The sequence below is a fragment of the Cylas formicarius genome, unplaced genomic scaffold (genome assembly GCF_029955315.1).
Source record: "Cylas formicarius isolate icCylForm1 unplaced genomic scaffold, icCylForm1.1 PGA_scaffold_10__41_contigs__length_53128322, whole genome shotgun sequence".
In the NCBI taxonomy this organism is placed as follows: domain Eukaryota; kingdom Metazoa; phylum Arthropoda; class Insecta; order Coleoptera; family Brentidae; genus Cylas; species Cylas formicarius.
In genome coordinates, this window is record NW_026844214.1 from 36,266,308 (window position 1) to 36,292,873 (window position 26,566).

At 33.6% G+C, this 26,566-nt stretch overlaps 4 protein-coding genes across 7 annotated transcripts in view; 2 read left to right on the forward strand and 2 right to left on the reverse strand.

The window, feature by feature from the left end:
- LOC132708779 (integrin alpha-8-like) overlaps positions 1-828 on the reverse strand; it is a 41,039-nt gene extending 40,211 nt beyond the window's left edge. The window contains exon 1 of one of the 2 annotated variants that reach the window (XM_060681355.1): positions 590-828. In XM_060681355.1, the coding sequence (XP_060537338.1) occupies positions 590-753 (164 nt within the window). In that variant the 5' untranslated portion in view covers positions 754-828. The remainder of the gene's footprint in view (positions 1-589) is intronic. The other variant, XM_060681363.1, reaches the window with a different exon arrangement.
- A 1,683-nt stretch (positions 829-2,511) lies between these two features.
- Positions 2,512-7,765, forward strand: LOC132699195 (DDB1- and CUL4-associated factor 5). 2 transcript variants are annotated; one of them, XM_060665786.1, is made up of 10 exons: positions 2,512-2,967; positions 3,318-3,498; positions 3,644-3,783; positions 3,951-4,080; positions 4,156-4,430; positions 4,877-5,109; positions 5,161-5,474; positions 5,528-5,668; positions 6,291-6,408; positions 6,771-7,765. In XM_060665786.1, exons 1-10 carry the CDS (start codon positions 2,772-2,774, stop codon positions 7,365-7,367), a joined length of 2,325 nt encoding a protein of 774 aa, XP_060521769.1. In that variant the 5' UTR covers positions 2,512-2,771; the 3' UTR covers positions 7,368-7,765. The 2 variants fall into 2 exon arrangements, with proteins under 2 accessions (XP_060521769.1, XP_060521759.1); XM_060665776.1 differs by having other exon boundaries at positions 4,874-5,109; positions 6,771-7,764.
- A 780-nt stretch (positions 7,766-8,545) lies between these two features.
- On the reverse strand, positions 8,546-16,991 carry LOC132703317 (trithorax group protein osa-like). 2 transcript variants are annotated; one of them, XM_060672502.1, is made up of 11 exons: positions 16,873-16,991; positions 16,614-16,773; positions 16,469-16,557; positions 16,204-16,411; positions 16,032-16,155; positions 15,530-15,693; positions 14,901-15,053; positions 13,438-14,325; positions 9,634-9,735; positions 9,159-9,233; positions 8,546-9,100 (listed from the first exon to the last, which is right to left on the reverse strand). In XM_060672502.1, the coding sequence occupies exons 2-11, from the start codon at positions 16,635-16,637 to the stop codon at positions 9,077-9,079; spliced, it is 1,851 nt and encodes a 616-aa protein (XP_060528485.1). In that variant the 5' UTR covers positions 16,638-16,773; positions 16,873-16,991; the 3' UTR covers positions 8,546-9,076. The 2 variants fall into 2 exon arrangements, with proteins under 2 accessions (XP_060528485.1, XP_060528478.1); XM_060672495.1 differs by lacking the exon at positions 16,873-16,991 and having other exon boundaries at positions 16,614-16,849.
- A 316-nt stretch (positions 16,992-17,307) lies between these two features.
- Positions 17,308-24,587, forward strand: LOC132698557 (adenylosuccinate synthetase). Its single transcript, XM_060664718.1, has 8 exons — positions 17,308-17,545; positions 18,039-18,141; positions 21,634-21,919; positions 22,009-22,214; positions 22,364-22,518; positions 22,748-22,999; positions 23,167-23,287; positions 23,399-24,587. Exons 1-8 carry the CDS (start codon positions 17,399-17,401, stop codon positions 23,449-23,451), a joined length of 1,323 nt encoding a protein of 440 aa, XP_060520701.1. The 5' UTR covers positions 17,308-17,398; the 3' UTR covers positions 23,452-24,587.
- The last annotated feature ends 1,979 nt before the right edge of the window (positions 24,588-26,566 follow it).

The window sequence follows — 26,566 nt, forward strand, 5'->3', positions numbered from 1 at the left end:
AACAAAAATGTTACTCTAAAATAATGCACTTAGTTGCCAATTAAAAAATATTTATAAGCCGGACTTCAGTGTATTGCAAAATTTTCAAATTTGTTTTACTGATATTTTCGCAACAACAGTTCAAGGAAGTTCCCGGTGAAACACGCCATTGTACTTTGTAATGGTAAAAAAAATAATGGTAAAATACCACATTTTATGGTAAACTTTGTACAGAATTATACCTTTCCTAATAATTCGTATATCCGACAATACCAATTTGCAAAAAGCAATAATTTTGAAGCATAATAATAAAGAAACTAACAAAACATTTCCAAAATCGAAATTATATTTTGGGTTTTGAACAAAATGGAATCCGACGCACATACAAATATTTTGGTGCCGAAATTTTATTTTCTTGTAGTTCACCGCCATTTACTTCCTTTATATAAAGCGATTTGCTAGTTTCTGTGTATTCATTTTGGAATATTTATAATGAATTATCCACATATTTGGATATTGGTCTTTTACTGTTTTCACAATGGTGCAAAAAATAACGAAAACTAAATATTATTCAAAAATAAAATTAATGAATAATGCAAATGATACTTACCACCCTCCGCTATTCTCTGAAAAAAGTCCCAACGAATAACCGAAGTAAGTTTTATTTTGTAATTTGTCTGGATTAACTATAATAATTGGGTGACGTACATCTATGTTGAATGCATTTACAGAGAGAAACAATTTTGACCATAACAAAAAATACGACACTAGCATATTTTCAAATGCAAAATTTTAAACGACTATTAGAATAGTTTGCATCACACAGTCATTAAAATTGTTCAAGAGAATTTCATTGGCGTAACAGTGTCAGATCGACGCAAATGTAGACATATAAGCATAACCTACCTACCTAAAGTGATGCGAACAGAATAAAAATGTCTCTTGGCGATGAAGTACGAAGTACACAATATTGATGCAGAGTGTCCCAGAATAAATCCCTTATCTAATTTATTAATTAGGGTAAGAAATTTTCCGAAAACCTATATACATTTTTTTAAATTATTTCTTGAATACCGTAAATATTATTTATTAAAATTTTGCCCCGAGTTGCGCTGTTTTGGGAACATTAATCTTGCATTATATAGATTTCATACGCTATTGCAATCCATGGTCGTTTCTTGCATAATCTTGGATGGTTAATAGAAAATAGAAACTAAAATTACATAGCGGCAACATTTTTAGATATACAAAAACTATTTTTCTTCTCGGTACTATAAAATACCCAATCAGTTTCGTTATCCACAGTCCCAAGCTATTTGAGAGCGATCGGATGTTTTCGATAGATTTTAGCTATTGTGTTGACGTTTTTCAAAAATGTACCCAAAACTAAGGGTTGTAGTAGTAGTAATGTACATTTTGCAACACGTTGATGAACTTATTCAGTTACTTCGTTTATTAAGCACTTCCTCTGCTAGTGCCAAAACAATTTCGTGACTAAAATAACATTTATTAAACCTTTTGCATAATGTACTATTAACATATTCCGGAAAATAGTTCGGAAACAATAATAGAAGTATTGATTCGATTTTGAATTTTAACACTTAGACTTAGTTTTAACCGGGTTAACATATCACCCGTGTTATTTAACTTTACCTTTATGACACAGATACAAAATTTATTTCCATATCTTTGGACGGAGGATTTTTGCACATTTTGAAAAAAAAATCTAATCGAAACATAGCGGAGCGCACTACGCCACTGAGTTAAACTCAATGCGTAACGCAAAAATCCGGTAAGATCGGATGTGGTTACATATAATTAAATTTGTTTAAAAAAAAACGGCTGATAAAACATTAATTGCCACCTATTTTATCATGTTGCTTTTGTTTTATTTTTTTACTATTGCTTTTCTCTACACGTTTTCACAAAATATTCTAAACGCCATATCTTTAAGCATCAATCATCAATTGTTAACACTGTAGCTAGTCTCATCGTTTTTAAAATTCATATTGAATATTTAACTAAAAAACTAATACGAAGTATGATATTAAAAAAGCAGACAAATTTGTAGGAATCAAGATGGCTTCCAATAATTCTCTCGTGATCTTTGAATATTGTGTTTGATCGGATTGAAATGGTTCAATACCCACTTCACCCACATCTCCATAAATATTGAAAACTGTTAATTTATTTTTTAAATAACTTTTGCACAATCCATAAACAGTGTCTAAAACTTCTTGTGTGCAAAATTTTAAATACCTTGGGTAAGATTGTTCAAAAATTGAACATTCTTACTGTATAATAAGTGGTAATTTGACTAAGACTAGGAAGTTTTGAGTTTTGGAACGTCATAATTTTCTTGATGAAGGTGTTCAAAAAATGATGGGAAAATTATTGTGCATGAAAAATATTGCAAGATCGGGTACAATGTGGGAGGGGAAATTAGAATATTGGATTAGGGCTCAAGCCGTCTCTGTCGAATTGAAGTATGAATCCATATCGATAATTTCCAAAAATAAAGAAATGTCTATTAAAATCATTCCTGGAATTTACCATGCTAATTTATGAGGATATTTAATGACTATTTGGCTTGCTATTTGATAATGCATTTCAAATGCCTATCAGATAAAGTTTTCATTATTCCAGCTTGTATCTACAAGCAGTATGTTTTCGACAATACACAGAACAGCTGATTGTGACACGACGGAGTTCTTAGTTTGACGTGCATGTATTAGGTGGACTTTTGTCAACAAAAGTGGCTGTTTAGTTAATAAACTTTATATAAAATTCTAATGGCTAGGCCATCGGTATTAAATCCTTTAAAATACGTAGTGGACAGACAATACGATGATACATTGTTGATAAAAAATAGAATATTTTCGGAACGGTTATCAAGGGCTAGAAACTTTTATAGAAAAGATCTTTTTGCTCATTATGGGTGTGTTAACGCTATTGAATTTTCTGCTGAGGGTGAACTGTTGGTTTCTGGTAAGTATTGAATTATCACATTCCTATCCTTCTACGAAATTTGAGTGCCAAAGGTATTGAATTAATCATTTATATTATTTCAAAGTTGCTAACTTCCTACTACACACAGTGGTGGCCATATCTAAAAGAAGCTTAGATAATTATTAGTTGCTATCCAAAATGCATAAAATGAATATGTTAGATAAACTTTCGAAAATTACCTACCTTTTTAGCTGAATTTTGAATAGAAAAAAAATGAATTAAACATGAGGTGAGGGAATAAGAGTATTTAACAAATTGATTAATCCCCAAAAATATTTTAGACAATTCTGACAATGTATTGTATAAAATATGTATTTTAATTTTTTAAGGTGGAGATGATAGAAGAGTCTTGTTATGGTCAGTCCTCGAATCAATATATGACAAAGGTAGTCCGGTAGTAATGCGAAAACCACATGTTAGCAATATCTTTTGTGTGGCCTTTGATTCAAGAAATGAAAGGATCTTCTCTGGAGGAAATGATGACCAAGTTATTATCCATGAAGTTTATTCGTAAGCAAAATAAATATATTTTTTGTGCCTTGAATCTTTAGTTTATCAAAGTTATTGAGTTATTAAGTTCCACATTACTTAATTGTGCAAAACAATCAAACCTCTGCTTACAAACTGTTTTCATTTGTACTCTATTCCTTTGTAGTGGAAATGCCATAACAAGTATTCCTCATAGAAAACCAGTATATGGGTTAAGTATTAATCCTCAGAATGATGAAATAATTTCAACTGCTGGTGAAGATGGGAGACTTTTATTGTTTGATGTTCGTGAGGCACCTAATCAAGGCAAGTGTTGCCCAATAATATTTATCCTATTAATATTACAATTTATTATTATTTTAATTAATAAATATAAATAAATACTGCTCCTAGAGAACAATATATGGAGAAAAAATTAAAATTATGTTTACAACTGCAACTTCAATAATTATTTCAAAGAGATGTTTTTATAGAGGCGCAAGTCCTTGCAAAACAAAAGACTGGCTTTCATTCTGTGATGTTCAATCCCACTAACCCTCGATTTTTGGTATCTGCTAATTCAGAGGAGGGCATCGTCTTATGGGACTGCCGAAAACCAAAAGAGTAAGTAGTGATTAAATATCTGGAAAGTATAAATTTCCATTTTATATATCATAAATAAATTTGAAAAATTTTTAGAGAATTAGTCCATTATGATGTAAGTAGTGGTAAAGCAAGTGGAATTAGTGCTTGCTTCAATTCAACTGGTAAAATGGTGTTGGCTTTGAGGCGGCGATTGCCTCCTGTGTTGTATGAAACCCAGTGTGAGAAAGCTGTGTGCCAGTTTTATCATCCCCAGTATTACAACTCTTGTACAATGAAGACTTGTTCATTTGCTGGTGACAATGACGAATATGTCCTGAGTGGATCTGATGACTTTAATTTATATATGTGGAAAGTACCTCAAGACAATGGTAAGTCTCCATCCATCTAGTAGGAGTTTGCAACCTTCAATGATCCAGTTTCGCCAGAGGATTTTTAAGGCATTTTTATCTTTCTTTAGTTCTCTTGCTTGACAACATATTTGTATAATGACTGTCGAGGTGAAACTTGGGTGAGATTATGAGTCCTTCATACAAAGTCTCTATATGAGAGTTTTAAATGTAACGGAGATGTGATAAATCTTAACTTGGAAAATTATTTTTGTATGGGTCTTGTTTTTTGATCAGAATATTTCCTCAAATTTCTGTAAATACTTCATATAAAATAATTTTAAAAGAATTTAACGATGACATATTTGAGATAATTCATTAATTAACTATTATTTTTCCTCTTAAAACTTTCTACTTTGCAAAATGATGGGTCATTCCCAAGCCATAAAATATAATTAATGATTATGTGAAATGATTTCTTTCAGCAGAGTGGGGTACCTCACATATGGTTCTAAGGGGTCATAGGTCCATTGTAAATCAAGTTCGTTACAATAAACATAACAACTTAATAGCATCATCAGGGGTTGAGAAAATGATCAAATTGTGGAGTACTATCCCGATAGGAACTTGGCGAGGATCTCTTTTGAGGGAACATTGTGATCCTGCTCGTATTGTCTATTCACATCAAGATTACGTTGAGTTGGTGGGTGGAGGTGGTGAGGTATGTTTTTGTTACATGGTAATGTTTGCATGCTAAAATACAACTTTTTAGAGGATCTCCCATGACTATAGTGACCAATCAACACTTGAAGATGCCAAAATGATGGCATTTTTTGATTCTTTAATTCAAAGAGAGATTGAAGGATGGGTATCTAGTTCTGAAGATCTCTTTTCAACTGATAGCGATAGCGATGACCAGGAGCAAGATTGGTCTAAACTTGTTTCAAAAATGTTTCGTAATGGAAGAAATTCTACAAATGAGGAACCAAAGAAGCACAAATACAACAAAATAGCCCAACTCATATCGAAGAAAAGAAATCGATTGGCCAAGATGGCACACAATAAGTCGCCAAGTTCAGTGCAGAGGTTGGTGATTGTAACTTTCTAAAATTTACATTAAAAAAAATATCACATTTCAGAACTTTGTTAAAGGAGAAAATGAAAAAGCGAAAAATGAAACAGAAGGCGCAGCAAAAATTAAATGGATGTTCCAGAAAAAATCTCAGAAAAAATGTATTTGGAGAAACAAGAAAAAATAAATCAACTTTGGAAAATAATAGGTAACTAAAACTTCTTAGCTTTTTCCAATTTAAATATTTTATTGCAAAATTTAACTCCGGGTTTTATTCATTATTTTGTTAAATAGATATAATAAGATAAGATAAGATAATTTCCCAAGACATAAAATTCTGTTATAAAAAACGCTCATGTTCTGTAATAAAATTTTTTGAGATATCAACATCGACGAAACGGCACTAACCGTTTAAAATTAAATTTATTGACAAATTCCAGTATTGTTGAGGAAGTTCCCTGTAGATAATTTATCTTGATTTAACTTTTATTATTACGTGAAACTTTCAATAATACTTTTAGCATTTTTAATTCAATCAGAACTCGAAAAATTGAGAAACTAGTACAGTTTTGTTCACTGTTTATTCAAATACCTCTGCTAGAAAGCGTTAACTTTCTTTATCAAAGAAGCATTTTTAGACTGGGTATTTATTACTTATATTACTACAGAATTAAATTCTCAATCCCAGTTTTTATACAAAGTTTTATATACATGCAAATAAGTGTTTCTGTTAGAATCAACTGTAGCTTCAGAGATCCTTGTTTAGAAATATGTTAATAAAATAATAAGGGGTCGGTATTTAACAAGCTGTAGAAAAATATTGTTTTCAGGACTTATACATACCGTACTAGACAGAGTTTAAGAGATAGTGATAGATCCAATTCAAATACTTTATTAGATGGACCAAGCACAAGTACCGGAATTACCAGTTCAAATGCTGTATTTAGAGTAAGTATTGGTTTCTAAAAGAATATTCTTTTTTTATTATTGCTTGGAGCAACACCTCCTTGTTTTGTAGAACGCTACAAGATGTCATATACAGGCTTAGTTAGATAAGGCAGTCTCTCGATAACATTTGATAAGGTATTGGTTCCAAATGTTGTTTATCTTGCGCACAACTAATGTATAACAGATAAATCATACTATTAAATTTTTTAAAGGGAAGTGGATTGGACCACATCTTTTTGAGTCTAGAAACTAAAATTAGTACTAGGGGCCATTGCTGATATATCATCTTTGTAATCAATTTAACAAATATAGATGCTGTAAGAGCATAATGTTAATATTAATAATATTAATATAAATTTTAGGTTACCGATCAAGATTCGGAGGAAGAGATTTCTTTGCCCAATGGCAATCATGAATCGAATAATACCGCAGAGGAAGACAACTTAATAAATATTCTTCCAACTCCATTGAATGGTACCCAAGATAAGTATATTTCCGCCCTTGAAATGTCAAACGGCAACTCCAATCGCAGTACAAGAAATGAAATTTCATCTAGAGCCTCGACTAGCGGAACTACACAAGAAACTCTTCAAATTGTTGACAGAAAATATCTTGATGGCTGTGCTTCTACTAGTGGAGGTGGACCAGTGAATGGAACCAACAGGAGTGTTGTCTTAAGTGCTACTGATAGTGAAACTGATTTTGAGTATGATTATCACACACCAACTAAAAAGAGGCGCACCATTAGTGCATCAGATAGTGGTTGTGCTACAGGTCCTTGTTCGAGTTCTAGCGCATATTCCATTAGAAATCTCAGAAATCACCAAGAGTGTTCAACAACTTTAAATAACACCCCTAGTTCTGATGAAGAATTAAAATATGAAAAGTTTAGGAAAAGAGTGAAAAAGGCAAAAGTGAATTTTAGGAATCATATAGGAGCAGACTCTGACTCTAACTAAGTGGCTCCTAAGGGCTGTGTATTCTATTGACTGTTTTTCAATGTCCTGCAGAGGGATGCTACTATTGGGTAAAATATCATTTGTGAAATCAATTTGATGCCCTTGAAGTGCGCCGATAATTAATATTTCATTTTTATTACACTGTTATGAAACTTATTTTGGAAATTAAAAGTGTTTTATTTGCTATTGCCAACCTTCATATTTTTTTTTCTATCTAATGTATACAATAACTATAATATTTAATTCTTATTAAGCTATTATAAAATCTTAATAATATGAAATTAAGTGTTTCGTTTCACTAGCTCATTTTTGTGTTTTTCCAATGTAATTTTAACATTGCCGAAGTGCATTTTACCTTAATTTTATTTATAGTTTGTGTAATAATTATTAAATATATCAATCAAAATTTAAAGAAAGTTTTCTTTGCTAACAAAATCAAGTGCTTCTTTGGAAGTATTTTTTTCCCTTTTAAATTAAGAGGATAGGCTACAGAAATAAAATTTATTATGGCCTTACTTTTAGTCTCAAAAATTGTAGTCTTATTTGAATTTTTAATTTCCGAGTGTCAGACTGGGATGTCGCATCGATTTAGTCAGACTGGGTATTTCAAATCCTTGCTAGGGTAAATATTATTCTTAACTGAGCCATTTCTAAAATTTATTTGTGAATAAAATCATGCTCTGTGCCAAAATACTACAACAAAAAAATATTGCTTTAAATAAATATTAATCTTAAACTTCAATGGCATTATCAAATCACCGATAAGTTCGCAAGTCGTTTGGGCTACAATCTTCAATTCATAAGTACATAAGTAAGTGCAGTGATAATAAAATAGAGGTTTACATAAGGCATTTCATCTTTTTCATTCGTTCGCAGTTGGCATAACAAAAATAATCTTGCTGTTTGGATAATATAGATAACACTTCAATGTGACTTTTGAGGTATGTTTCAATGCAAGATCTATCGTCTGCAAGTGTAAAAAAACTTCCGAAGATAAAGAATTTTATAGTGATAGACTTTCTAAGCCTAGTTCTCGGAAGTATGCTTTGTCACCAGCAGCAGTGAAGACCTTTGTCGGACAATTATAGTGAAATCAAAACACTTTTGCAAATCATTGATTAGAAGGTTGATTATCTATTTCATATAGTAATCAACTTGGCAGTCTAGCGCTGTAGAATAAAAAAAACATCCCAGGTCGCAAAAATCACATTTAATCTTTCAAAAAAAAAAAATTATAACTGGAAATAATCTTTACAATCAAGAACGTGTTTCGACGTAAATTAGAAAAACAGTTAAAAGCTATTTCAAAACTTATAATCTATATTCGCTTTTTGTGCAGTCTACTCGCTTAGATCGAGGCACTTCTATATCTCTATGATTCAAAATTTAAGTTACAAAAGCACCAAATTCAACAACAGGAAATAACAATGCAAATATTAAAGCTTTATAACACTAGGCACTAGCGCTTACCTTACAATTTTTTTTTATAGAGATTTATAATAAAAGAAGTAAAAAGTCAGTAACTATAAAAAAATAAAAATTTTATGTAAATAAGTTAATTTCAACATCTATGTATATAAACACCGACACAACAATAAATAAATTTAAAAAACTAAATACCATAACCAGGTCTAGGTCCTAATAAATGTAGCCTACAAGCGATAAAAGCGTTTTTATATATTTCAATCAGTAAAATTATGAAACGACCTCTAATAATTTGGTCGACTGGAATCCTGCAATAAATTTGAATATTTTAATAAAAGGTTGGCAAGAACTAATATATTTACTTACTCTTGAACCTTGGAAGAGTGAGCCTGCCAACGATGAGAATATACTACCCAGTGCATCGCTACCTTGAGGTTGTTGCTAAAATACAAAAAAAAAGTGAAAAAAAAAATCTGGAACCCTCTTTAACATTTGAATTGAAACATAAACCCAATTTGTATTTAATCTAAATCATCAATCTATTCATTTGTTAAATAAAATGAACCTTCGATATCCCGTATAATTCTCTCGCTCCTGGCCATATTAAATTTTGCTCCCTTCCTTTTGAGTTCTGAATTTTTGTAATAAAATTGTATATTCAAAATTACACCCGTAAAGCCAACAAATAAGAAATTTGAACAGGCTTCTTTTCCTTAAACAAATATTACATATTTTATTAGATAAAAAAGACGAAATATTGCGAATCTCGGTTCCTACTTGTATACGTTGGAACTGAAACAAGGCTATTCCATCGTTAATTTTTATTTAGATATAAACTTACCGTTTGAGGTTGCTGGCCGCCACTAGACAATAAACCAGAAAGAAGAGATTCAACTGGACCCCTTTGCTCTTGCTGTGGAGGATGAGGATACTGACCATATTGCTGGAAATTAAAAGCAACTTTGATGATATTGTAAAATTGATCATTTACATAGTTAACAAAGCACAGAACAATTCCCAGAGTAATTCATGCAATGTAGATAATAGGTTGGTTAAGGCTTTCGCGGCCCGTTGATAAGCTATTGATTCGGGTTTAAAGACCGTCGTCGGTTGGAATTACTTCTGCAGATCCAGCAGACCATCTGGTCAGCGAAGGACAAGAGGGACTCACTTTCAGCTGCAAAAGTCTACCGCATTCCGTGTTCATGCGGAAAGGTCTACAGCGAAACTACCAAGAGATCAATGGGAACGAGACTTAGGGAGCATAAAGCAAGCTGCAGGCTAGGACAGACAGAGAAGTCTGCAGTAGCTGAACACGCACTGGGCAGCGGGGAACACAGGATACACTTTGAGAGCTGTAAGTTACTAGCATCGGTCAACGGCTATCACAACAGACTAGTCAGGGAAGCCATTGAGATACAAAAATACCCACACAATTTCAACAGAAAGGAGGAGACCCTTAGACTCAACCAAATCTGGAACCCGATCCTTAGGAACGCCCGAGCAGTACCGATCGATATCCCGAGACCAACCGAAGCGGAACAAGCGCCGCTCACCACCAATCGGCATAAATACAACCTGCGCAGGAGAAATTGTCTTCTACGTCCAACATCGGAGATGGAAGGACCTCTGAAGAAGCTCGCCACTCGTGCTAGCGAAACGTTAGGAAGTAATTCCAACCGACGACGGCCTTTAAACCCGAATCAAGATAATAGCTTATCAACGGGCCGCGAAAGCCTTAACCAATTTATCAGACGCCTCTACGGGGAGGAAACATGTAAACAGTATCAACGACTGGACAAAATAAGGAAGCAAAAGGCGCACTTACTCGCCACTTTAGCGTTTCTGTGCCGCTGCCGGGACACCAACATCATACCAGCATTCCTTAGACAGAAACGAATTCTTCAATCAGCGAAGGCAAACAGGATCTACGTCAGGACTGAGAAAGCTTTTCTCCGGGAACGAATTCACCACACTCGTCGTAGCCTTGCGAAGACGGACGAGGAACTTCTTGGCCTGCACTTAACACTGGGCAACAAGATCGAACAACAGAATTGGGACAGAATGGATGCAATCTCACATTCCAACATGAGGAACCAACTGGACCGCACAAAGGAGCAACAGATAAGGAAGTACGAGAAGTTTGCGAAAAAACAAGCGCCCAAAACAGCAAGCCTAGACAGTGAGTCACTCGTGGTCAATTTGACGGACACGGAGGTCGAGAGAACAGTGCTAACCAAAGGAGGGAACTTCGCAATCACTCCCCGTCACATTCCGATTGAAGAGATCATCTCCAGCACGGAAGCAGCCGTCAAGAACCTACCGGACCAAGATGCCGAAGAGATACGAATCGAGACAGCCAACATCCTCAGAAAGGCAAAACCACCCAAGTCTAACCTGACGAGAAGTGAAGGACTGGCACTGCGTAGCCTGAACACGGATGAGGGTATCATCATACTCCCAGCGGATAAAGGAAACGCAACCGTTCTTCTGAAGACCGAGGACTACGAAAGGAAGATTGAGGAACTCTTGGACCCGGGAAGCTACAAACCCCTGAAAAAGGATCCGACGCAAGCTAGACTACGTCTTACCAACCGGCTCATCAAGTCATCATCACTGTCAGAAGAAATCAAGAAGCGCATTTTGAGGACGGAGACTGTTCCACCAAGGCTCTATGGACTACCTAAGATACACAAAGTAGATGTCCCGTTAAGACCAATAGTTAGCGCACCCGGATCACCAACATATTACTTGGCTAAACACTTGGCATCGCTGCTGCAACCACACGTAGGACACGTCACCAGTTACATAAAGGACTCCACCGACTTCGTACGCAAGATTCAAGATATCAATATTGAACAAAACGACATCCTTGTGAGCTTCGACGTCGTCTCACTGTTTACCAAAGTACCTCTGAAGAGTTGCTTGGACCTGGTGAACAGGATATTCCCTGTCGATATTTGCAAACTTTTTGAAGTCCGACGGAGTGGCAATGGGAAGTCCATTAAGCCCGGTTATAGCCAACTTATTTATGGAACACTTTGAGGAAAAAGCGATCGAGACCTCAGAGTACAAGCCAGCAACGTGGTTCCGGTACGTGGATGATACCTTCGTGATTTGGAAACATGGTATGGACATGCTCAACAACTTTCTGCAGCATCTCAACAGTCAGCATCCCAGCATCCAGTTTACTATGGAGACTGAAAATGACCAACAACTTGCATTCTTAGACGTACTAGTGAGGAAGCGAGGTAACAAGCTGGGCCACACAGTGTACAGAAAACCAACCCATACGGACAGATACCTGCATGCTCTATCCAACCATCACCCAAGTCAAAAGTATGGGGTTATCCGAACTCTGACAGAACGAGCCCGAAGGATTTGCGAACCGGAGAACCTCCAGATCGAACTTGAACACCTGAAAACTGCGTTCGAGGCAAATGGCTACAGCAAGAGGGAGATCGAGAGATCAATGAACTCAAGATCATCAAGATCACGGGATACCGAACAACGACCCTCCACCTCCCACGTATATCTGCCGTATATTCCGAGTGTCACCGACAGGATTGGCAGAGTATTGAAAAGACACGACATCAAAACAATCTTTAAGCCTACAAAGAAGATCCAGCAGACCATCAGGTCAGCGAAGGACAAGAGGGACTCACTTTTAGCTGCAGGAGTCTACCGCATTCCGTGTTCATGCGGAAAGGTCTACATCGGAACTACCAAGAGATCAATGGGAACGAGACTTAAGGAACATAAAGCAAGCTGCAGGCTAGGACAGACAGAGAAGTCTGCAGTAGCTCTACACGCACTGGGCAGCGGGGAACACAGGATACACTTTGAGAGCTGTAAGTTACTAGCATCGGTCAACGGCTATCACAACAGACTAGTCAGGGAAGCCATTGAGATACAAAAACACCCACACAATTTCAACAGAAAGGAGAAGACCCTTAGACTCAACCAAATCTGGAACCTGATCCTTAGGAACGCCCGAGCAGTACCGATCGATATCCCGAGACCAACCGAAGCGGAACAAGCCCCGCCCACCACCAATCGGCATAAATACAACCTGCGCAGGAGAAATCGTCAGTCTACGTCCAACATCGGAGATGGAAAGACCTCTGAAGAAGCTCGCCACTCGAGCTAGCGAAACGTTAGGAAGTAATTCCAACCGACGACGGCCTTTAAACCCGAATCAAGATAATAGCGTAGATAATAGGCTTCATGTACTTCATGCAGGATATTTACCATTTTCAATCAAGAGAAAAATATAGGCCAAATGAAGGTATATATGTCTAGCCGAAACATTGTCAACTATAATTTTTTACACATTTCAAAATATGTGTATGGACTGATATATGAAAATGGTTGATCATTTATATAACTACTAAAAAAAAGAAACTTTTTTTTTGGTGTTGTTTTCAACAAAATAATATGAGCAATTCTTTCTAATCATGCATTCTTATGCCTCTTTTAAAACAAGTGCTTCTTCTGTTAACAACAATTCCAAGTATTTATTTATTAGTATATATTTAACAGGGTTAATTGAACCAAAGCACTAAGAAAATAACCAATCAGTCTCATATATGTCAGCGAACTGTTGTATCAGTATGTAGGTGATTGTTTATTCATATACACTCACTTGGACATTTGGGTGGAGCAGGTCAGGTACACTGTTAGGTTTTTCAGATTGGTTAGTTGTTTGTTCACTGGGAAGAGGAGGCTGATTTTGTCCGTGGTTCATTCCCGCCTGTTGAAGTGGAATTTGTGGTGGTATTTGAGATTGTCCTTGTGTAGGTTGCAAACTTCCACTTTTTAGAAGATTTGATAATAAATTTGTTATCAGCTCTGCAGTTGGCTGCTGTTGGTTTGGTTGATTTGGAGGTTGATTTTGACATGTTTGGTTAACTTGTCCTAAACCAGTTTCATTATTCGGTTGTACTAAACTTGATAATAGAGTTGCTAGCAAATCAGTGCCAGTGTTTTTATTTTGTGGAAGTGTGGTCTCCTGGGAAGTTACCAGGGGTTGAGTTTGAACTTGTAATTTCTGTGTGTTACTGCTATTAGGTAATAAACTAGAGAGTAGATTGGTTATCAGATCTGAATTTTGAGGGTCCTGAGGTACAGTGTTTCCTTCAATCGGAGAATTTTTTGGATATTGACTGTGAGATTGTATATTCTGCTGATTGGTGTTTGGAGATATTAGTCCTGAAATCAGGCTAGTAAGCATGTCTGAACCACTTGTTTCATTTTGAGGAAACATATTTTCGGGAGGTTGATAATTTGTAGGTGATTTATTCTGTTGATCCATGTTTGGTTGATGATTTAATGATTGACCTTTTCCATGCGCTAACATCTTCAACAAATTTTCAATTAAATCTGGTCTGTGTTCAGGTGGTTCTTGGTTTTGTGTAAGATGTTTATCTGCTGGAAGCCCTGGATTTTTCAGATTTGTTGTGATTACACCACCAGAACTGTTGATAATATCTGTAGCGTCCTCTTTTGGCAATTCTGGATATATTCCATACCTCTAAATCACAGAGAAGTTAAAAACTGCATATTCTAAAAATAAACAATCACCAGTCTTTGTTCTACCTCGTAGACTTAACAGCACCCGGTAAATATTTATGGCACTTCAGTGGACATAAACATGAACAATTTTTAATTAACAATAATTATTACAAGCATGCAAAACTAAATTGACACCACAAAAAAGGCAATGTGGAAAACTTTGTGAATGTTATGGAAGCAGAACTAAATAAATAGTTTTGGTTAGTTTATATGTTTTTTAAAAAATAAATAACAAACTGTGCATCAAAGTAAACAGGTCAATTAGGGTCCTTTTGCGCCACAAATTTTGTCTAAATTTTGGATGGGCAAGTTACTGATCCCTGCATCATTTGTTTATGATTGTGAGGAAAAGATTCATAAAGAATAAAATTTAATATGACTAACAAAAACTTAATATCATATGAAAACAACTCTAAATTGTCTCTACTAGTGACTACTTGCAAAAGCAACTTGTATTTTTTTTGTTTTAGTACCTGCACGCATTCTCTTATATTAAAAACAACAAATATTTCAAAAAATAACAAATACACTTACTGCATTTTGAGGAGCATAGCCCTGGGGTTGTTGTTGCTGCCCACCTGAAGATGGTAGAATCGATCCAAGCAACTTTTCTGCAGCTCCAGTTGCAATAGCTCCGGCCAAAGCTTCTTGAGCTTGACTTAAAAAGCTACTAAATCCAGATTGTTCCTAATGGACATTTATAAAGATTTTCAGGTAATGAGCCAAATACAAATGGTAAAGTCAAACATAAATGATGAAAAGAACATAAAAGTAACATTGTATTGAATTTGACCAAAACATGTTACTAAATCAACCCTAGAACATTGACAATGAATATGAATAGAACACTTTTTATGGTTATAATTAATAAAATTGAACTTCCAATGGGAGCAAATTACTTAATTTTTTTTAAATATCGATCAATTTTTTAAGATTACTGATTCTTGTGATCCCAAAAGCACTTTCAAAATGCAGATAGATCCAAAAAAAAAATTTATTTAAAATTTGACAGTACAGGGATCAAAACTTTTAAAAATCAATTGTAAAATTTCAATGACTTCAAAATTGGTCAAAATACCTTTAAATTTAACAAGTTTCTTATTAATGTAAACATAATTAAAAAATATTAAAAACATATTCTTGATAACTTGAACAAGACTTACTACTGGAGGAGGAGGTCCATAACCTTGAGGACCTCCATAACCAGGTGGTGGTGCATAACTAGTTGGTGGGGGACCATATCCACCTTGTGGAGGACCATATTGTTGTCCACTTTCTTGTGGGCCAACAGCATTCAACTGTGAAGCTTGAGAGGCTGATTCCCCACCTGAAACACAAATATAGGTAGAGATCAAGTACAAAATATACTAAATGAGGCCTTTTTTGACATAATTTAGTCTGCTTTGGACAGACTAGACAGTTTAACCTTTGGTGTTCCTATGATATGGCCAGAGCCTAGGAAACATAGTGATGATTGTTATTTTTGTCCTAAAAGAACTAGAAAACGGAATATCGTCAGAATCAGAGGAATCTAATTCTGACCCAGATGACTCAATTAAATTTATATAGATCATGTCATTTAAATTAATATTGAATTTTCCTTGAATGAGGTCAAAGATTAATTTCACTTTTCAATTATGGAAGTTTTTATAAAAAACATCTTACCTATGACAATACCCTCATATGATATAAGGGTAATAGACACGTCACCATCTATAAGCAAATGAGTAACTTCTTCCACAGACATTCTGTGAGGGAATTCTGAGTGATGTTGACCATTTATTGCTATCTAAAAATAGTTTGCAAACTTATTTGAATTAAGTCCAATTTACCCCACCTTGAAATGATTTAGATCAACTAGTATGAGTATTTCAAAGGACTGAGCCAACCCTATAGGTAAAGACCCACTGCCTTGTTCATCACCCCAAGATCCATCTTTATAATTATTCCTAGCTATGTAGCCTTGATTTAATCTTACAGAAATATGCAATGCAGTATCATCCCTTGGTTTAGCAGAAGGTCCAGCTTGTAAGTTTATATTAAATCTGCGAAAAGTTCAACATTATTTTGGAAAGTTATTTTAAAATTAATGATAAATATACCTATCGCTTTCGGGGTGGGTTACACCTTGGATACGAATCATTTTCCCAGGAGCTAAGCCTCCTGGTATATCGCCAACATAGGGAATTTCCTGTACGTGCAAACATAAATAAATTAATATTTCTCAACTGCAACTCTATAACTTACCGGATTTACAATGGGTGAAGCCATCACAAAGAAGTGTTGCAATTTTTTCTTCAAAAGAATTAAATACTTCGTCTATTGTTAAACTAATGGATCACCAAATGATAAATAAATGAAGATTGGCGAGGTCAGCAGGATGTTTGGAGTTTGGAGAGGAGAGGGGCTGTAATTGTAAGAAATACTATTTTTGATTACTACCTTATAATGACGTAATATCTATTTTTAAAAATTTCATCACGTATACATTCCGAAATATACATACATAAGTACATAATATATTTTACTCTTCAATGACCTATAAAGACATCAATACAATACGGCTTCTATTTAACACAATAAAATTTCATTTAACTCACTGACTACACAAGTGATATGACGTACTATAGTGACATCAATCCAAAAATTTGGTATTGGTTAAATTGATCTATAATAGTTATTGCTTTTCAGTGCGTAGTAACCACTTACATATTTGGAAAAATCTGATTTAGAAATACTTTACAAAGAATAATAAATACCACACTTATTACGATTTGCAATATAGAGCAATGTAATTGATATCATATCGTCGGATTTAACGGACCGTTATACGTCATACAACTGGTCATTGTTGAGAACTGCTGATTTATCTTTCTGCCTTTGGTTTACAGTGTTCAATGCGTTTTATGTTCTGTGTTTATCAATTGGGTTGTAATTTCAATCATCCATGGGTTGTGATCGCATTTGACTGAGCGAAGTGGAGTGGTTTAAAGTAATAATCTTCTTTGAGGTTAAATCAAAATCCATTTAACATGAATGGTTCGCCAAGGAAAAAGTCGCGATCGGAACTTTCGGAAAAAAAAGTTACAGTAATTTTAGGGGCGCAATGGGGCGACGAAGGGAAAGGAAAAGTGGTTGATTTGTTGGCTTCTACAGCCGACTTAGTTTGCCGGTGCCAGGTACCTAAGCAAAACTTTCGTTCAAACAATTTTTTGTTTATTGTTTCATCATATATTTGGTTTTTTTGTATGTATTTGAACATTATGTAATTTCTGGCTTAAAGTTTAATTTTGACATTATATAGATTCACATGACTTGGAATTGTAGTTTCATCAGTTGGTTCTATTTTAAGTTTTTTTTAAATTGTTTTTTATTTATGAATTTAAATTATTTTATTCGATAGCTTTAAGATTTGTAATGAATTCTATCTGACCTTGTTGATTGGTCCAATTTTTTACAAATTAAAGAAATTGGAATTGATCTCCTCTACTAACTAAGTTTAATGGCAAAATTAAAGCCACATTAAAACGTTTAATCGTTTAATGCTATCTGCATTATTAGATAAGGAACTCACAATGTTAATTTTCAACTGTCGTGGTTTATCCCACTTGCATAACTGTTAACTAAATAGTGATGTGATTCTGTTGTTTTTATTACTTTTTTGTATTTTAGGGCGGAAATAATGCAGGTCACACAGTAGTTGTAAATGGTGTGGAATATGATTTCCATTTACTGCCAAGTGGTATTATACAACCAAACGCAAAATCAATCATAGGTAAGATTGATAAATTACTAAACTAATTATAAAAATAGAATAATTGTTGGCTTAAGAGGAAATTATATATTCAATTGAATATCAATGTTAAAAAGAGCCTTTTTTCTTGCATTAATAGCAGAAATATGAAAACCAACAGATTCCAGAAGATCTAATGCATCCATCAAGTTATTAATGATTTTATACAACGATGTCAAATTCAAAAGCTTTATAATCTCATAGTTTATTTCCTCAAATGACATTCCCAATTTAAAACCTATCCCTCTAAGGAACTTACGCTGCACACGCTCTATTCTTTCCTTGTGAATTGCATAGTATGGTTGCCAGACACAGCTAGCATACTCTAAAATTGAACGCACAAGCGCACAGTACAGCTCCCTATACGTAAAGATGTTCTCAAAACCCTTTAAAGTTCGAAAAACAAACCCAAGCAATCGAATAGCTCTGTTAGTCATAAAATCAATGTGATATGTAAATATGAGCTCCGAATCGAGCCAAACTCCAAAATTTTTAACTAGGTTCTGTCTCTCGAGCGATCCAGAGTTCAAATGATAGGTGAAAGTTACTGGATTTTTGGATCTGCTAAAGCTTACAATTTTGCACTTGTTTGTATTAAGAGTTAAATTGTTCTGTCTGCATCACAAAGAAAACCTATCATGATTCTCCTGTAATCGATGACAGTCAAGAGGTGATGCTATACGAAGATGCTTTATTAAGAAGATGCAATGTGTTAAACATAAAAAATCATTTTTATTTTTCCTTTTGCAAAACGCGGGTAAATGGATTTAGACAAAAGATCCAAACTTAAAAAGAAAAAGAGATGTTCAATACAAACAGAAACTCTTATTTTGTTTGTTATATTAATAAATCGTTTGAATATGAATTCCCCATAACACAATTTTTTAACACCTTGATAACATTCAATTGTCAAAATATATCGCGATGGCTTGCGCGTATTTTCCTGAATTGCCTAATTTTAGTTTTTTTTCTTTTAACTTCAAAAAGCTTTAAAATATGTATGTATAGTATGTTATAATACTTTTAAATCGCGAATGAATTGTTATACAGAGAGTTCCGTTTAAAATTCAAGCATATTTTACATATATACATTTTTCAAAATGTACATAAATACACCCGATATGCATTAGCTTAAATCTCATATCATAATATAATACAACAGCCTATTGACAAGTCGTAAACAACATTTTAGATTTTTATCTAAAACGATTGGAAAATAGATAATAATTTTTATGATAGATGTTCTTTCCCATATTTTTTAAAAAGTATTTTTTTGTTTGCTATTAACCAATTTGGAAGACAAATCATGTATTATCTTGCTAATAATGATACTGTCTTACCTGTTATTGTTAAGTCAAGTTGTCGACTCAAAGCACAAAATTGGTTATCTTAAGGCAAATAATGTGATAAAATTTTAAAATTTAAACGGCTGTCCTTATTATGCATAGCGTTCATATTGATATATTGTAAAATGTTATTATTAAAAATTTATAAACACAAGTTGTCAATTTGTTGGGTTCTCTTTGTTTAGTATTTTTTCAAAATCTTTATAAATGGTCTGGAACCCGCGAACAAATTTAATTCAAAATTTGCTTGCAAAGCACGCGTAAAGTTTGAGTGCTTTATCAAAGTACTTTTAGTTGCACGTGTTGCAATAAATTGCTTATCACTTCTAATTAATGTTGGGGCAATTTTCATTTGATTTATTTGTAAACAATTTATTTGTTGAACCTATTTACATCCTGTTTGTCACTGAATGGAATATTACTGTGAAATTTCTTTTCGAGACTAATAAAATATGTCCAGTTAGAAAGGTTCTCTCATGCACATTATCACATAATTATAAATATTTCTTTACTTATTCTTAAATCAAAATTTTGCAATCATTCTTTCTTTATAATAGATGTCATCTAGATTTGCTGTTCCATTTATCCGCCCATAAATTTATATTGGTGTGAGTTTATTTTCGCAATTATGTTCGATTTTATCCTATGCATCCACGAGTGTCTAACCGCCACCATGTTCGATAACCGGAAAACATTTTCATATTTCCGTATAACTTCATAAAATTTCATAAATCTTTTATTAGATTCATGTCTGAGATAAAAAGGATGTCCGGAATATCTTCTTTGCCGGCTGCTGACAAATTTCCTTTATCCAAAATCATACATATATAATATAAAGAAATATTTCTGCCTTTGGAATGTGGAAATACATCATTTTCATTTCCGGATTTTGGAATAATCGAAAGCAGTTACAATAAAACTGAAATTAGAGAAAATACGAGACAAAAAAGTTTTTTTGCAAAAAAATCTAATAACAATAATTCAATAATATATTTAGTACAGGTGTATTTGTAGTACATTTTCTTTGCACGAAATACATATCCAAGGATAAGTGGTTTTTTCTCTTATTAATAAAAAGGGTTTTTATTTGAGCCTCTATATCGTTGGCCTCAATAATGCTTAAAATTTTTAAAAACATACATATTTATATTTCCGCAGAAAAGTGATTTTTGATGTCCAGAAAAACACTTAGAAATGCATTTCTCCAAAAAATATGTGTAATTCTACGTTCTACATTTAAAAGTACAATCCTTGTTTATGTAATTAATTACGGTTAAACAAAAGTTGAGCCGCTCCCTGTTCAAGCAAGCCCAGCGTTTCAAGACCGCAAACAATTACATTTTTGAAAACGTTGCACAATTGCACAAGTCTACAACCGATCACGCTGCACATATTTCCTGTTCTATCGCATATGTATAACCTCGAGACTATCTTCCCGCTAAAAAAGTCCTGCAAAAAGCCATTGTACAGTCCCGGGCTTTTGAATAGTTGAAATCAGTTGAAATTGATGTTGCTCTGAATTCTAAGAGTTTTCCAAAAATATTCCTATGGAAATACGAAATCAGTTCGAAAATTGCTTTTTGCTTTGGATTGAAAATATTTTTTTGAATCTAAAATGCAATAATTGTTCTGCCGAAATAAAAGTATGTCGGTATTTTTAATAATTTTAAGTATTATTGAGAAAAATAATTTCAATGTAAACAGGTTTCGGTTATTCTAAAGTCATTAAAAATTATTCATAAAATGAAAATTACGTATTTCTACAGGAAAATTGTTCATGTTCAGAAAACCCTTAGATTTCAGAGCAAACGTTAATTCTAATTTCAACTATTCTAAAGCACGGGAAATGGTTACAATGCATTTCTGCAAAAAAAAAATAATTTTGTGTTCTGTGTTCTTGTTCTATCGCAATATTTATAGCTCCAAGGGTGCCTTCCCGCTATACGGATCCCCCAAAAATGCATTATTACACTTTTTGTACTTAAATGTTGCAGCAGTGCTCCGCTCATGATTGAATTCTTTGTGCTTCATTTCGGATTATCAAATAATGTTGGCGTAATGGAATTGCCGCTCATTTAACACTGTATTTGTAATTTATTTAATGCTACCTGATTTATCTTTATTTCAGGCAATGGTGTGGTTATTCATTTGCCTGGTCTATTTGAGGAGCTGGAAAAAAATGAAAAAAAAGGTTTAAAGAATTGGGAGGACCGCCTAATAATATCAGATAGAGCTCACTTGGTGTTTGATCTTCACCAAAATGTAGATGGCTTGCAAGAACAAGAAAATAACAAAAAGGGTCAGGGTCTGGGTACAACTAAAAAAGGCATCGGTCCAACATATTCCTCAAAGGCTACAAGAAATGGCATCAGAGTGGGTGATTTGTTGGGCGATTTTGAACAATTTGCTGAAAAGTAAGTGATACTTTCTGATACTGATGATGATGATACTTTCTTTTTGCTTCAGCACATTGATTTTATGTGTATATTGTTCTTTGTTATAGATTTAAAGCTTTAGTAAATATCCACCAGAGAATGTTTCCAAGTTTGAAGGTTGATATTGATTCTGAACTGCAACGGTATCAAAAATTCGCTATAAAAATAAAACCATTGGTTTATGACACAGTCTCGTTTTTGGATAAAAACATAAAAGAAGGCAAAAGAGTTCTTGTTGAAGGTGCCAATGCCGCTATGCTGGATATTGATTTTGGTAATTTGTTTTTATAAAAAAATTAATTAAATATCTTAAATAATATTTTAAAAAATGATTTTTTTTATACACTGTTATTGAAAACTTTTATAAAAATGGTACTCTTTTCAAAATTAGGTTCTTGAACCATTTAAAGCCATTTTTTTTAGGCACCTATCCTTATGTAACTTCGTCAAATTGCACAGTTGGTGGTGTATGTACAGGTCTTGGAATTTCACCCATGAGGATAGGTGAGGTGATTGGTGTGGTTAAAGCATATACAACTCGAGTTGGCGATGGACCATTTCCTACTGAATTGAAGGATGTATGTTTTCCTAGTCAAATATTTGTATTAGAATTTTTTCCTTTTTTATTGTAAACTGTTATTTATTTATAAAACGAGGCAACTTTTACATAACTGATGTACCTAAAAAGCATTGCAACAATCCTTTGAATGAAAAGCCAGTCAATATTTATGACTGAAAACTGCGCTCAAAATTTTTCTCGCAAGGTTTACTGCGACGGGATTTCACTTTTTTTTATTTCTTATACAGAAAGTTGGTGAACTAATGCAAGAACGTGGATTTGAATTTGGAGTCACAACTAAGAGAAAACGCCGATGTGGATGGTTAGATGTATTCCTTCTTCAGTACACGCACAAAATTAATGGATACACATCACTATGTGTTACTAAGTTGGATATCTTAGATACTTTGCCAGAAGTAAAATTAGCGACTGGCTATAAGTTAAATGGAAAGAAGATCAACTATATGCCTGCTAATGCTTCAGATTTGGGGAAAGTTGAGGTAAGAAAGAAATCATTTGGGTTGGGTTGTCCTGTACAGGTTGATAATTTTTAAAACAAACTTTAATAACAATTTTTTATAAAAAAAAAGAATGAGAATTAGAAAAATGTATATTAATATAAATCATTAATAAATAATAATAATTAATAATTAACTTTTTTTTACAGCCTGAGTACTTAACAATGCCAGGTTGGCAAACTAGTACAGAAGAAGTCAGATATTTTTCTGATTTACCGGAAAACGCAAAAAAATATATTAAGAAAATTGAAGAACTAGTGGAAGTACCAGGTAATTACATTTTGTGTACTTTGGAGTTAGTTATGCAGGTCTGCCAGGGCTTATACTGTTTAAATGGAATTTATTGTTTATTAATTAATAACCACCTATTTATTTTTTTAGTGAAATGGATCGGAGTTGGAAAGTCCAGAGATTCGATTATTACTATAAACTAGTGAAGGCACACATAATAATTCTGTCATCCTTTATGTTTAAAAATGGATGCTACTTATCAGAAATGCAATAATTTGTACTTGGATATTTCATATATTTTTTTAGTGATCTCTACTATGCTTAAGATGTATAACTCGATTCAACACCTTTAAGACACTTTATTTTTGATAAACATAAATTTCTATACACTTTTTTTGACTAGCAACATGTTTTAGCAAAATTGTATCAGTATACTAAATTTCAGTATTTTTAAACATATATGACATTGTTGTACATTTGTTTTTATAGGTAAAAGATGCTATAGATGTAAATAATAATATTCCACCAATTTGTCTAGCTTTTGATTCATTGGTAATCAATTGGAATATGCAGGCGGTTGTGCTGAGGAGATCTGGAGGGTTAGGCTTTTTAATATGTGATCAATAACAACTTTAAAGACAACCAAATATCTTCAAAAATATTTTGTTTCCATTGAACATTTTTTGAAATCGCGTGTTGTGATGGTAATAATAGTTTCATCTACTGGTGTACAAGCAATAAATCTGATTGTGTTAATGTTCCAAGAATATTGTGACTGTTTGCTTAACATCTTTGGCCGTAGCATTGAAGCACAGAAAGCAATTTTTCATGGTCTAAAGCAAAAGTTTTCTTACTTTCAAACAAAATGTGATGTAGATTGAGTATGAGTTAAAATTTCTCTATAATCAAATACAATGTATTATTCGAAGATTTTAGAACTTTTCGGAACGTTATTTTCTATGTCGTTTTTTCCGCAACAAGAAGTATATTTGAATGCATTTTCCCAGAATATTGTAAAAAAGTTAAACTCAAATTTGATTGAGAATCAAATCATGGAATTGATATAGCTTTTATGTTTTTTTTTTTTTTTTAATATATTATTACAACGAGAAATGTTGCATGTGAGGTGTATGTCACATGTTGTAGAGCACAAATTTTGCCTTTTGCGTAAACTATTAGAACAATATGCTTATATGTTTTCCTGATAGAGTAGTTACTTGTATATTAGATGTACCAAAAAATGTATTATTTGTTATTGTGTGAACTATTAAGTTTTTGTTGCTTTAGTGTACATTTATATGAAAATAAATCTAAACATTAAATAAAAGATTCAGTATTTTGTTCTTTTTTTTCTTGATAATCTGGCCAAAGTATTCCTTTTGAAGGAATCTCTAAGGAACTATACTATTGCAATAATCGTCAAAAGAAAAATAAGCAATAATCCAGATATTTAACATGTTCAACAGATCTTCAGAGCTAAAATTCAGCGGCTGAATGTTTTAACGCGATTACACATTGGTTCTGACATTGTATGCATGAGTAAAATTTTTGACGGAAATTCAAACCTTGAAACATCAAAGAGATTCTGTTTATAATTTACTTAACATACAGGAAATACAAAAGCTGATTTCTTTCAAAATTTTTCAGTTTGGGGGAGCTTTCAATTGGCAGATCATGGAGTTATGATTCCTTCAAGTTTCTAAGTTAGGTTGTGTATTATATGAGATGGTGGCGTAAGAAGTGTAACAATTGATGCGGCTCAGGCGGCCATTATATTTTATTAAGGAAGGGAATGATTAACTCGCGTTCTCAGAACATTTAACTTTATCTGGGCATATTTTGAGAAAATACTGTCGTAAGAAATATACAACTAAAGTGTCTTCTGTCGCATTGACGGACTGTCGGCTGTTATGATGTTATTTTTCTTTAATTTGACTGCCTGTTGGTCTTATTTGCCTTGGATTTACAACTTTTTCTTGTACAGCCTATACGAAATGTACAATATGCACTCAAAGCACTTTAGGCACATATGCTTGTCATAGAAGCTTTCTTTATGACACACAAAAGGATTGTGCGGACTAGTCTGAAATGGCTAGTCAATCATTTCGACTAAGCAAAAACCGACGCAGGAGGAATCCAGAAGTTTTATAAAAAGCATTACAGTAGCCTGTGGAAGCCTCTTTGAAAAATTAATCAATCATTGTCAAAATAAAATCATGGTTAACATTAAATATCGCTTTTATTGCGAATTCTCATTGGGATGATGTTTACAATTTGTACTATTATAGTATATTATGTAACAAGTGCGGTAAACGGCATTTGACTCACGAGATTATTTGACACGAGTTATGTACAATGATTTCTACGTAATAAGGATAGGACACCGTGAGATCTACGATGTCAGCATTTGGCCACGATGGTACTATGAATAGACCGTGAGATTCACATTGTCAGCTTTTCGTATACGAACCTATAAAGTCTTAGTTTTAAGTAATATTATTATTCTTGTAACTGCTGCTGCAGAAACTCTTAATTTTCGATTGTATTTTGAAAATAAAGTTTTTAAAAAGTCGGTAGGATTGTGCTCTCGGAATTCGGAAAACGAAAAAGCAGAGACAATTCGTGTGTGTACGTCGCATCGTGCGGAAAAGTGACACTTACCGAATTAGGCTACCCTGAGGAGTGGTTTCAACCGCTACAGCGCAATCCAAAAAACTTGTTGGCGAACCCAGAGAAGACTCTCGTAGGCAGTGTGCAACAAAGGATCAGGGAAGAGAAAACCGTAAGTGCGATTTTTCCCTTTCGCCCCTTTGAGATCCTCCGTTAAGGCTTTTAATAGGGATAATTTTAGGCAAGTCGTATCGGACGTCAAGTAGTTAGGGAAACAAATTTTTTTTAATCGATCAATTTTTGATGTTAAATTGTGAATCAGAAACAAGCTGCGAATGTTTCAAAGCATTAAGTAGTGACGTAGAATCTGAAAGTAGTGAAATTTTCAAAAATCTAACCTTTAGTGAAAGAAAAATATCAGAAAAAATGACAGACCAAGTAAATTAGAATTTATTTAACTCAAAATTGCAAAACATTCAACCTTACGAAGGTGATAGCAATACCTTAAATAAGTTTATCAACAGATGCGAAAGCTTAATTAATGGTTACGCTTCCCTTGCAAATTCGGAATTAAATAAACTTATTTTTGAATGTATCCAGGAAAAACTGGTAGGCAGAGTCGCAGTTCTAGTAGGTAATCGCACAGAAATTAGTGATTGGAAAGCATTGAAAGATGCATTGACTCAATGTTTTTCCGATCGCCGAGAT

Bases quoted from the DNA above. Each gene is read 5' to 3' on its own strand.
- LOC132699195 (XM_060665776.1), top strand. From the start codon at position 2,772: ATGGCTAGGCCATCGGTATTAAATCCTTTAAAATACGTAGTGGACAGA. The intron at 4,431-4,873 runs GTAAGTCTCCAT...GATTTCTTTCAG, and splicing joins GAAAGTACCTCAAGACAATG to CAGAGTGGGGTACCTCACAT. The intron at 5,110-5,160 runs GTATGTTTTTGT...ACAACTTTTTAG, and splicing joins TGGTGGGTGGAGGTGGTGAG to AGGATCTCCCATGACTATAG.
- LOC132703317 (XM_060672502.1), bottom strand. From the start codon at position 16,637: ATGGCTTCACCCATTGTAAATCCG. The intron at 16,156-16,203 runs GTGGGGTAAATT...AACTATTTTTAG, and splicing joins TTGATCTAAATCATTTCAAG to ATAGCAATAAATGGTCAACA. The intron at 9,234-9,633 runs GTAAGTTTATAT...TTTGTATTTTAG, and splicing joins GCGGCCAGCAACCTCAAACG to CAACAACCTCAAGGTAGCGA.
- LOC132698557 (XM_060664718.1), top strand. From the start codon at position 17,399: ATGAATGGTTCGCCAAGGAAAAAGTCGCGATCGGAACTTTCGGAAAAA. The intron at 22,215-22,363 runs GTAATTTGTTTT...CATTTTTTTTAG, and splicing joins TATGCTGGATATTGATTTTG to GCACCTATCCTTATGTAACT. The intron at 23,288-23,398 runs GTAATTACATTT...TTATTTTTTTAG, and splicing joins AGAACTAGTGGAAGTACCAG to TGAAATGGATCGGAGTTGGA.